This window comes from Bufo bufo, chromosome 2 (assembly GCF_905171765.1).
Source record: "Bufo bufo chromosome 2, aBufBuf1.1, whole genome shotgun sequence".
NCBI classification, from domain to species: domain Eukaryota; kingdom Metazoa; phylum Chordata; class Amphibia; order Anura; family Bufonidae; genus Bufo; species Bufo bufo.
The window spans coordinates 401,282,675-401,295,835 of record NC_053390.1 but is presented as its reverse complement, the minus strand read 5'-3'; the positions used below and the strand labels follow the sequence as shown (position 1 = coordinate 401,295,835).

Here is a 13,161-nt window from a genome sequence, read left to right as displayed (position 1 = left end):
CAGCATTAGGAGTTTCTGCTATTCTCCTTAGGCCTCATGCACACGACCGTTGTTTGGGTCCACATCCGAGCTGCCGTTTTGGCGGCTCGGATGCGGTCCAATTCATTTCAATGGGGCCGCAAAAGATGCTGACAGCACTCCGTGTGCTGTCCGCATCCGTGGCTCCGTTCCGCGGCCCCGCTAAAAAAATATAACATGTCCTATTCTTGTCCGCGCTTTGCGGACAAGAATAGGCATTTATATTGCCGGCGCCCGTTCCGTTACGCAAATTGCGGAAGTCAACACGGGCACCTTCCGTTTTTTGCGGATCCGCGGTTTGCGGACCGCAAAAAACGGCACGGTCGTGTGCATGAGGCCTTATATTGAGCATACGGGTAATGAGATTTTTTTTTTTTCGTTCACAGATTTCTTCATTCGCATCGATCAATGTGGATGAAAAAATCTCTGCCAAAAATCTGCAAAAAAACAAAAAACCTGCGATCGCTAATAAAGATCCAAAAAGCTCAAAAGTGATCTTTATAGCGCCGCAGCGATTTTGATTGCGATCAGTCTTGATCACTTACAGATACTATATAGTAATAGTGCTGATTAGCGACAGCGATGACGCTAATCAGCGACTAATCAGTGACTGCAGTGCGGTGGGCTGGGCGCTAACTACCTAACAAGTAGCTAACTAACTGGCGGGGATAAGGGACCCTTAGGCCCCATTCACACGTCCGCAATTCTGTTCCGCATTTTGCGGAACGGAATTGCGGACCCATTCATTTCTATGGGGACAGACTTTGTCCCGCTCGGATCGGGAATTGCGGATCTGTACTTCCGGGTCCGCACTTCTGTTCGGCCAAAATATAGAACGTGTCCTATTCTTGTCCGCAATTGCGGACAAGAAAAGGCATTTTCTATATAGTTCTGGCAATCTGCGGATCCGCAAAATGCGGAAAGCACATTGCCGATGTCCGTGTTTTGCGGATCCGCGGATCCGCAAAACACATACGGACGTCTGAATGGAGCCTTACAGGGGGGTGATCAATGACAGGGGGGTGATCAGGGAGTCTATATGGGGTGATCAGGGGTTAATAAAGGGTTAATAAGTGACAGGGTGGGGTGTAGTGTAGTGTGGTGCTTGGTGCTACTTACAGAGCTGCCTGTGTCCTCTGGTGGTCGATACAAGCAAAAGGGACCACCAGAGGACCAGGTAGCAGGTATATTAGACGCTGTTAACAAAACAGCGTCTAATATACCTTTCTGGGGTTAAAAAAATCGCATCTACAGCCTGCCAGCGAATGATCGCTGCTGGCAGGCTGTAGATCAACTTATTAACTTTGCGATCCTGTGAACGTGCGCTCCTGTGAGCGTGTGTTCACAGGAAATCTCGGCGTTACGTGTGCGGCAAGCGGTTAAAGAAAATAAAAGCACACAGCCCTATAGGACCGGTATATTGCGGACATGCTAGCGGCGATCTAGCCGTGCATGTCCGCATCTCTATAGCCCAAAACTTGGTGACAGAATCCCTTTAAATACACTCACCTAAAGAATTATTAGGAACACCATACTAATACGGTGTTGGACCCCCTTTTGCCTTCAGAACTGCCTTAATTCTACGTGGCATTGATTCAACAAGGTGCTAATAGCATTCTTTAGAAATATTGGCCCATATTGATAGGATAGCATCTTGCAGTTGATGGAGATTTGAGGGATTCACATCCAGGGCACGAAGCTCCCATTCCACCACATCCCAAAGATGCTCTATTGGGTTGAGATCTGTTGACTGTGGGGGCCATTTTAGTACAGTGAACTCATTGTCATGTTCAAGAAACCAATTTGAAATGATTTGAGCTTTGTGACATGGTGCATTATCCTGTTGGAAGTAGCCATCAGAGGATGGATACATGTTCTCATTCTGTTTACGCCAAATTCGGACTCTACCATTTGAATGTCTCAACAGAAATTGAGACTCATCAGACCAGGCAACATTTTTCCAGTCTTCAACAGACCAATTTTGGTGAGCTCTTGCAAATTGTAGCCTCTTTTTCCTATTTGTAGTGGAGATGAGTGGTACCCGGTGGGGTCTTCTGCTGTTGTAGCCCATCCGCCTCAAGGTTGTGCGTGTTGTGGCTTCACAAATGCTTTGCTGCATACCTCGGTTGTAACGAGTGGTTATTTCAGTCAGCTTGAATCAGTCGGCCCATTCTCCTCTGACCTCTAGCATCCACAAGGCATTTTTGCCCACAGGACTGCCGCATACTGGATGTTTTTCCCTTTTCACGCCATTCTTTGTAAACCCTAGAAATGGTTGTGCGTGAAAATCCCAGTAACTGAGCAGATTGTGAAATACTCAGACCGGCCCGTCTGGCACCAACAACCATGCCACGCTCAAAATTGCTTAAATCACCTTTCTTTCCCATTCTGACATTCAGTTTGGAGTTCAGGAGATTGTCTTGACCAGGACCACCCCCTAAATGCATTGAAGCAACTGCCATGTGATTGGTTGTCTAGATAATTGCATTAATGAGAAATAGAACAGGTGTTCCTAATAATTCTTTAGGTGAGTGTATGCCCCCCCTCCCTTCCCCGTACTGAATAAACCTATGAGTTCAGATGTGGATAAGTATATGCAATTTGTAATCTTTAGAAGTGGGGTGATGCCTGCTGCGGGGAAGGCTGTCCCATAATCTGCATTGTCTTCTCTGCTTGTCAGAGGAAAAGAACGTCATTTTCTTTTTCTCTGCTTGTGAGTATAGATGCTGAACATGCACAATGACATTCTCCTCTTCTGACAAGCAGGGAAGGCTTAAAGGGGTTGTCCAGCATTAGATAAACATGGCTGCTTTCTTCCAAAAACAGCACCACCCCTGTCCATAGGTTGTGTCGGGTATTGCAGCATACCTCCGTAGGAGTAAATGGGGCAGAGCTGCAATACTGCACACAACCTGTGGACAGCGGTGGTGCTGTTTTTCGAAGACAGCAGCTATGTTTTTCTAATCATGGACAACCCCTTTAGGCCTCTTTCACACTACCGTTTTTTTCTTCCGTTTTGCGGTCCGTTTTTTGCGGTCCGTATACGGTCCGTATACGGAACCATTCATTTCAATGGGTCCGCAAAAAAACGGAATGTGTTCCGTATGCATTCCGTTTCCGTATTTCCGTTTTTCCGTGCCGTGGAAAGATAGAACATGTCCTATGTTTGTCCGCAAATCACGGTCCGTGGCTCCATTAAAGTCTATGGGTCCGCAAAAAAAACGGAACACATACGGAAGTGCATCCGTATGTCTTCCGTATCCGTTCCGTTTTTTGCGGATCCATCTATTGAAAATGTTATGCCCAGCCCAATTTTTTCTATGAAATTACTGTATACTGTATTTGCCATACGGAAAAACGGAAACGGACAAACGGAACGGAAACGGAACCACAACGGAACCAAAAAACGGAACAACGGATCCGTTTAAAACGGACCGCAAAACACTGGAAAAGACATACTGTAGTGTGAAAGAGGCCTTAATCTCAGGGATCCTTCCACACCAAAGATGGAGAAATAGAGCACAGAAACAGCTCATGTATGTCCATCTCTGACCATGTAGAAAAGAGGGTGTACTATGGGGCTGAACTGCTAGGTGACGCTATTATATGTCTTAAATGTAATCTCTAAATATACATCACTACAAAAGATGCTCAGAATTACGGAGGATATTTATCAAAAGTGTTGTAAAGGAAATCTGGCTTAGTTGCCCATATTAACCAATCAGATTCCACCTTTCAGTTTCCAAAGTAGCTCTGAAAAATGAAAGGTGGAATCTGATTGGTTGCTATGGGCAACTAAGCCAGTTCTACTTTACACCATTTTTTTTTTAAATCTCCCACATTGAGTTTTTTTTGCTAAACATAAAATTATTGAGCTAACCCCTTTAAAATGTAGCTTAGCATATTAATCATGGGTCTGCCTCTTCCCCTTTTGACTTTGATGGGAAAAACATTATTTAACAACCACATGATCATGGTTTTACATGAGGTACTGCAACATGGTTTTCCATAAAAGCAGTACTAGGAATATTTTCCTTGGACTGCCCACGTTAAAAAAACGCAGTAGCAAAACTGTAAAGAATAAGATATATTAACATGTGGTACTGGCCATTGTTCCTTTAATGATTTCTGCCATAGTTAGTGCTGTTTTTCTGCATTTTTGTGATTTTTTCACAACAGTTTTTTTTGTTGTTGTTCTGGCTTCTTTCTTTTCAAAAATGCTTAAGCTCTGGTGTTTTCATCCCATTCTCTATAGGGGAAAAATGCTAGTGGTAAGACACATTGGGGAGACATTTATTACGACCAACATTTTAGACGCCAGTCTTAATAAAGCCCTAAGCTGGCTGTGGATCCGGCGAAGTTAAGAAGAGGCGCCGGCCTCTCCATAGCGTCGGCAGATCCTCAGACAGTTCTAAATGTAAGACCGCTTTCGAACTGTCTTACATTTAGACCTTTTTCTACCCCTAAAACAGGTGTAGAAAATGGTAAATGAGATAAGCCTAACGGCCCATCCCCTTCCCAATCCATAATTTTAGACCTGGCCTGAGCAGGGAGAAGTCGCAGATTGCAGCGCCACTAACCGTTGCGCTGCAATCTGCACCTGAAATACACCTAATTTAGGCATATTTCAGATTGATAAATGACCCCCAATTGTGTGCCTAAAAAACACCAGAGAAACCACCACAAAAAAAAAAAGAGGGGGGAAAATGATCATTGCTGACATATTCATGTATGTAGAGAATCTAATATATATATATATATATATATATTCACATTCATAATATTTGTTCTGGGCCGTTGTGCCATTTTAGCGGCTTCTCACCTAGTTCTCTACTCAGCATTTAGTTGTACACCAACAACCCACAAATGACAAAATTGGAATCAAATTGACCAACAAAGTATAACTTAGGGCTCATGCACACAAATGTATTTTCTTTCCGTGTCCATTCCGTTTTTTTTGTGGACTGTATACGGAACCATTCATTTCAATTGGTCTGCAAAAAAACAGAAGTTACTCCGTGTGCATTGCGTTTCTGTATGTCCGTATTTCCGTTCTGCAAAAAAAATAGAACATGTTCTATTATTGTCCGCATTACGGACAAGTATGGTACTGTTCTTTTAGGGGCCAGCTGTTCCGTTCCGCAAAATACGGAATACACACGGACGTCATCTGTATTTTTTAAGGATCTATTTTTTGCGGACCGCAAAATACATACGGTCGTGTGCATGAGGCCTTACTATAATTATTATTAAACTTATTTACCTCATATATGGGTCCACACTTAAAAAGACTGATTCCAGCAAAATTTCTGAAAATATATACATGTAAAAAATATGTTATTATGAATTCAGGTGGAAAATATATCCAGTAAAAAAAATAACAAATAAAATAGGTACCTCACCTCTCCAACCCCATCGTGGCCATTCTGATGGTGCCTAAGTCTCCACTGTCATCTATTCCCTGCGGAGATCCTCACACAGCAGGAAATGGCTGGGAATGTCGCTCAGCCAATCCCAGTGATTGAGTGAGCAACATTCCCGCTATGTCAGCAAAAAGCTGCACACATTGTGGACCCGGGCACCATCTGAATGGCATCAGTGGGGTATGAATCTTTTTTTTTTAAACCATTAGCATCCTACTGAAATTTTCTTTTTCTATGGCTGCAAAAACCTTTTAAAAAGGTAAAATTCTGACCACATACAGCCACCAGAAGCTTTGGAGCTGACTGTACACTGTGTATATATTGGCCCAGCTTTACTAAGGTGTATACACCTAAAACCTGTCTAAAATGTGGTGCAAGTTGGTGCAACTAGGGTTTTTACACTTTTTTTGACTTACTCGACAAGGGGGTAGGGCTTAGTACAAAGAAGTCCTGTATTAATGTAAGCCAACCAATAGTAATTATAGAGTCAGTGAAAATGGTCTATCCCTGCACCAGATTTATCATCCAGCCTGAGCCTCTGCGGTACGTCTGGTGCAGGTCTAGACAGGCTCTCTAAGATTACACCATTTACAGGATTAGTAAATTTAGGCATTGACTTCAATAATAAAACACTATATACTTTAGTTTAGACTGGGTTCACAAAAAACATATACAGTCAGGTCCATAAATATTGGTCCCTTAACAAGTGGGAGGCACATATGCAAACTGTTGTAATTCCTACAGCGTTCACCTGATTTGGATGTAAATACCCTCAAAGTAAAGCTCACGGTCTGCAGTTAAAGCACGTCTTGTTAATTTCATTTCAAATCCATTGTGGTGGTGTATAGAGCCAAAAATGTTACAATTGTGTCAATGTCCCAATATTTATCGACCTGACTGTATGTTAACAGATGGCATACAGAAAGTATACATTACCATATACAGTTTTACTGGACTCTGCAGAATAGAAAAGCATGGTGTGCTATACTTTTGTATCTTTTTATCCCCCCCAAAGTATAAGTTAAACAGACTGCAAAAACATGATGTGAACCCACCCATGAAAGATGAGCGAATGTCTTGAAATTTGAATGTCTTGAAATTAGATTCGGACCCAAATCAATTCTGGTGTGGCAGTATGGGCAATGGAAGGGGCAGTATGGGGATTAGCAGCAGGGAGTAGTAGCTGTGGCAGTAGCAGCAGCCATACCATACATAACATGATAGTAGGCAGGCAGACAGCAGCAGTGACATGATGGTGGCAGCCGTCATACAGTATGGAACATGATGGTAGGCAGGCAGACCACGGCAGTGGAAATATAGCGGCAGCAACCATGTAGTACAGAACATGATGATAGACAGCAGATAGCAGCAGGGGCTTGATGGGGCATCTTCAGATCTATTCATTGGCCTCAGCCAGAGGAATGTGAAAATCTTTATGGATCCACTCCCTGTTCATTTTGACAAAAGTGATGTTTTGTACCCTGGCGGAGGACAATTTTGTCTGTTTAGGTATGACAGCACCAAATGCCGCGATGAAAACTCTCTGAGATGACATAGAGAGAGCATACTGGGCCAGTTCAGGCCACTGCTTCAATCTTCCTGCCCAGAAGTCCATGGGGTCAGTGAACATTGTACATGGATGCCCAGAAAGACCAGAGTCCAGGTAAGGATGAACCTGGGTGTTGAGGCAGTACATCTTCATTTGCTGATTTGAGTCAGCCTGGCATGGTACTTGAAAAAATTGCTCCATTGTACTAGCTACTGCAACTTCTGCTGCTTGTGGTAGCAAAGATGGGAGAAGGTGGGTGGTTCATCAGGAGACAGAGATGGGCCTCAGCCAAAAGCTGCATATACCGTGTTTCCTTGTAAAAAGTAATTTGACCTCTCTTTCAACATGAGGAAAATATTCCCCCATTTTGCTTTCATAGCGAGGGTCTAAAAGCATGGCTATCCAGTGATCATCAAATTGCTTGATGGTAAGTATGCAGCTGTCTTTACTTAAGCAAACAAGCATACAGCTTGCCATTCTGGCTTCCACTGAGATAATTGATCATGGCCAGTGTCATCATCTACAGCCTCTGGCTCTACCTCTACCATGGCACCACTCCTCCTCCTCCAGTGGTAGCTACTCATCCTTCATGGGACTCTCTCTGTGTGGGTCCCCAACAGCTACAAGACAGCCAGCAAAATGTGTAAGCTTTTCTTTTTCTGCCCTCCCTTGGTGCATGAGCGTCTGCTCCAAGATAAATATCAGGGGGATGACATCATTGATGCCGCAGTTGAACCTAGTGACAAATCTGGTGGCCTCTTCGAAGGGACCAACACATGCTCCCAGCTAAGGTGGTATGGTGCATAACGGAAACATTCACTAGTCTACGCTGGTCGTGCAGAAGCTCTAGCATATGCAAGGTGGATTTCCAGCGAGTTGGAATTTCCAGCGAGTTGGAATGTCGTAAATCAAGTGGTGCAATGGCAGACCGTTCTATTGGGAGGGGATTCCTTTCCCCAAAAGAATTGCTGAAATGCAAGAACAGAGTGTGGAGAGTGGCAGTAGTGGCAGTAACAGTGACAATATTGGCCCTATAACATAGTGGGGGCAGAAAGTGGGAGTAAGGCAGTTTTCAAATCACGGTTTATTTTTCAGTTTTTCTGATGCGTTAGAAGAACAGAAAACTAAAAAAAGAAAAAGAATACTGCATTTTGAGCATCTATAAAGCCTCTTTCAGATGGTCAGTATTTGATCAGTCATTGTAAGCTTTTAGTTTACAAATACTGATCAAATACTGATGCAAAATACTGATCATGTGAGAGACCTCATGCTCAATTTACATCCATTTTGGCCATTTATGTCTGAAATCAGTTTTCTTTTAACAAAGAAAAAAAGCCATGATGCAGGACTTTAATGGCCTTTTTCACACGGTCAGTATTTTGCATCAGTATTTGATCAGTATGTGTAGGCCAAAAATAGGAGTGGGTTCAAAACAGGAGATAAAAAGTAATGGAAATATTTGCTTCTCATCTGTGTTTCAAACTAGCGTTAGCATTTTTCGGTATTGAGATCCGTCATAGGGTCTCAATACCGGAAAAAAATGCTTTAGTTTTGTCCCAATTCATTGTAGATGGGGACAAAACGTAACTGAACAGAATGGAATGCTCCAAAATGCATTTCGTTCCGTTCTCATACCGGAGAGCAAACCGCAGCTTTCGTTCCTGGGATGCGGACCAAAACGGATCCGTCATGACCCACAATGCAAGTCAATGCGGACGGATCTGTTTTCTCTGACACAGTAGAAAACTGATCCGTCCTCCATTGACTTTCCACAGAGTTCATGACGGATCCGTCTTGGCTATGTTACAAATAATACAACCGGATCCGTTCATAACGGATGCAGATAGTTGTATTATCAGTAACGGAAGCGTTTTTGCTGAACCCTGCCGAATCCAGCAAAAATGCTAGTGTGAAAGCAGCCTAACAGATGCATAAAATAAAAGATCCTTTTTTCCTGTTCTTCTGGCGGATAAGAAGAACGGAAAAATAAACAGTGATGTCAACACAGAACATCAGGCATCAGTATCTGGAAGTCTGGGTTGATCCACGCCCAATTCATCTTTATAAAGGTTAGTCTCTCAACATTTTGGAGGTAACTATGCCCCCCCGCCGCAATGAACACCCGCTCTGATGCCACACTGCTAGCCAGGCAGGAAAGCATGGCCATGGCCAACTCAGCCAGTTATAGCTACAATTCAAGTTGGCATTTCCAGTAGTAGTGTTGAGCGATGCGAGCTTCAGATCTTAGATCCAAAGTCGCTTTGGTCATAACTTCATTTGAAAGCTGTATGGAAATTTGTCTCCGTACAGAATTCATATGTATGTGCTCTGGCGAGCCAAAGTGAGTTATCACCGAAGTCCCATGGGACTTTAGTGAATAACTTCGAGATTAGATTTTTTAACTTTATAATCATTTTGAAACATGGATCCAAAGGTACTAGTCTTTACCAAAGCTGACTTCGGATCCATGTTTTAAAATGATTTTAAAAGTTAAAAAAAAGTTGGCTGAAACTATTCACCGAAGTCTCACGAGACTTCGGTGATGACTCACTTCGTCTCACCGGAGCCCATACATTTTAACAGCATTAAACCGTCTCTGTACAGCGTTTAAACTAATTTTGGAGCAAATCGACTTCAGATCTAGGATCCGTCGCTCGATTTGCTCAACACTACACAGTAGTCCAGGGAATCTTGGATCATGGATGACAGGGTGCAGTCCAAGTATGCCACTATGTTCTAGTTGAGGTTCTGTTGCTGGTGGATGGTTTCTTCAGTATGCGGCTAAAGAAAAGTGCTCATAAGAGACTCCAGACTGAAATTGCTAGTAGTAAAGGGCGACACAGCTTGTCAAATCAAAAGTGGCAGGTCGACACGCCTCTTTCCCTGCCTATAAACCCGCCCACTCCAGCCACAACCCCTCCCAGTCCTTCACAAACCATGCCTAAATACCGCCCCAAACCACGCCTAAATACTGCACCATTCGACGACGCCCTTATTCTGTTAGATCTGATATCGTGTTAGTAATTCAATTAAGTTTTAATATCTTTAAAAATAAAATGCTATTAAAAGCTGTATGAATCTATTAAAAGCTCTATAAATTTATTAGAAACTGTATTAAAAGCTTATCAAACTCTTAGAATCTTCAATAAGCTAAAGGACCTTTGATGCCCCCCAGAAGAAGGTGTTTCCGCCAAAACGCGCGTCGGGGAGTGTGATCCTCCTTGTGGTGACAGCAACATTATGGGTAAGCTTGATTTGTACTATGTGAATACACTCTGTTTTATGTGGGCGCTATTATAAGTCTTTGACTGATTCCTGCTTTTGTAGGTTGTATACTTGCTGCACTTGGCACTTTATAATTGTTTATCATATAGACATTTGCAGGCTTTTTCTATATGTGCTCACCCCTCACTCATTTTCTTATGTACACCCTGTCCGCTAGGAGGCACCACACATTTTGTGTGTGTTTTGTTATCTCTATGTTTTTATATTTATGTACTTAATAAAAATTTATTTTTATTTTCATATATACTGCCGTTTAAGAACTCTTTTATTTCGCTATAGGTTCGCCTGTTTCCAGTGAGTCTGCATTTTTTGAGGGGTTATTATTGGTTGCTTTGCACTTAGTTTGAGAATTTTCACAGCAATGTTGTAACCTATATATTCTAATAGATCTGATAAAGTAGCTTTGATGATGTCAACGCAGGTCCTCGAAGTGGAACTGATGCTGTCCCTTTGTTAGATCCTGCAGGACCTGCGATGTAAACTTGCTTTAATTATATACGATTGTGTTTAATAAAAATAGAAGGCGTACGTGATGTAAGCAAAATATTTGATCACCGCATCTAACGCAGATATGTAGGATTTATAAATATTAACAATAGCTAATTGCGGCACCCAACTTTCCTGGATGCCGATAACACGTAGAACACAACGCCCTTAGCATCTTCATACAGATTTGTCTTTTGTCCTATCACAAACGCAGCAGCTGCGGCAGAAACTACAGAAGCTGCATCAGCCGCGGCACCTACAGTAACTTTCCAGGGTTCCGATTCTGTCTTCCCATTTTGTCCTATTTCATAGGCACATCTATCACAGATATTCAACATAGCTATCTAACACAGATATGTATCATCTATAAATATTAACATTAGCTAATTGCGGCACCCGAGTTACGAGACATAGTCCGCCTAATGTACGAACAGCTGCGACAATAGCAAACAGTTGTCAAAACATGTCCAGACACGTTCTAATATCTTTAAAAATTAAATGATATTAAGGCTCTATCAAACTCTTCATCAGAATATTAAAAGACTATTAATCTCTTCTACGAATCTTATAAAAACCTAATCTATCTAGCTAGTGCCTATCTATCTATCTATCTATCTAATATCACGTCCTAATAAAATGATATTAAGATTCTATCCTAACTATCTATCTTTCAGACGTAGTCAATTGGCGGTATGTATAAGAGCGCTACAGGCTCAACAAAAAAACAGAAATTTGCTACGTTACAAAATTTTGTTTAATAAAAATCTAATGTGTACGTGATTTAAGCAAAATGTCTTTATTAACGACGCATCATGGTACAGTCGCGACACCGTCATCCTACCACCTTTTATGAATAAAGTAGAGCCGACTAAGAGAAATCGCCACCAGAAAACAAGAAGCCGTTCACCGAGCAACATCTTCTAATTAACAGCTATGGCTTTTGTACATGATGCATCCACTGAGTACGCAAAATCAGAGTTGGATATCTGATTTTAGAGCTTCTTTTTGTGGGCAAAAAGAAGCTCTAAAATGTGATATTTCGCATCTTAATGGTCATTCTTGTTAGCGCCGCCGCTCCTGTAAAGATGTCGAACAGGATTCAATGTAATTGGGATCTTTTAAAAGTGTTGGTTAAAACAAAACCGACGGTCCGAATATCAATATTACGCAGCGCCAGTAAAGATTTGATATCTGCTATTGGCGAGATCACTCTCAACATCCTTAAAGGAAAGATACCTTTTAGAGAGCGACAAAAAAAATATACTGAAAAGATTGCGCAAGGCTATAAAGAAATTAAGAGATAAAAGCCAGCCTATTAAAGACAAGAAGCGCATTGTGAACCACAGCGGCGGTTTTATAGGTTCGCTGCTCGGCTTTGCAATACCTTTACTCACTAGCTTGATAGATAATAGAGTTGGCGGCTCATAATGGAGTATGCAGAGAAAATGCTCCTGGTTTCCAAACACGAGCTGGACTGCCTAAAAAAAACATCTGTAGAAACACCAGACATACGCCAAACCACTACGCAGCGTTTAGACGACAAAATTAGCGAAATACTACACAGAAATGACCTTTCAGATGATGAAAAAATTAATAGATACACAAATGTGTTACAGAGATACTTGACGCTCAACAAACAGTCAGATAAAGAAATGTCAACTCTAACTTTGATTACACAACCGCAACTTGATCAACAACGATTGACAAATGACGCTTTTAGCGGAGACAATGTTAATATAAGGTATAGGAAAAATGCAGAACTTTTGTTGAAAAAACTGCGATAATAGGGTAACAAGCCGTACTGGAACGCTAGGGGTGAATTCATTTACAAAGATCAAGTTATACCAGGATCCAACATCATCGACCTGATTCGCACCGCGACACAGAGTTATGGTTTGCTTAAGGCTAAAACGCCTCGCGGGTGGGACTTCTTCATGGAAACTATCGCCGAACTGAACATACCATCAACTGTGATCGGTAATATAAGAACAAGAGAACTTTACGATAATTTAAAAAGCGGGTCGCCTGGTGAACCTTTTGAAGCGGTTCGTACCCCTTTTAGTCAGCATCCGTTCGTAACAACAACACCGGTGTTTACGCAAGGCTCTTTATTACCTAAAAAGAGAACGCCGCTTTTGTTACAGACATCTTGGTTAGCCTTGTAACTTTTACTTTCAATGTATTTCTATGTAGTGCTTGATAATGTTTTTATCTCTTTTTATATATAACTTTGTTACAGACGGTTTGTTAACGTTGTAAATTTTACTTTGACTGTACATAAAAATGTATTTGTATGTAATATCTCAATGTTTTATATAAAATGACTTTTTAAATAAAAATGTAGTCTGTTTTTCTTTTTAGAATGAATACACCATCTTGATTAGTTAAAATTGCATAAAC

General features: G+C 41.7%; 1 protein-coding gene across 1 annotated transcript in view; it reads right to left on the bottom strand.

Moving 5' to 3' along the window:
• The window catches only part of LOC120989267 (prostaglandin reductase 1-like), a 77,858-nt gene that overhangs the window by 38,403 nt on the left and 26,294 nt on the right, over positions 1-13,161 (bottom strand). Inside the window, exon 3 of the mRNA XM_040417257.1 lies at positions 5,282-5,327. Within this exon, the coding sequence (XP_040273191.1) occupies positions 5,282-5,327 (46 nt within the window). The remainder of the gene's footprint in view (positions 1-5,281; positions 5,328-13,161) is intronic.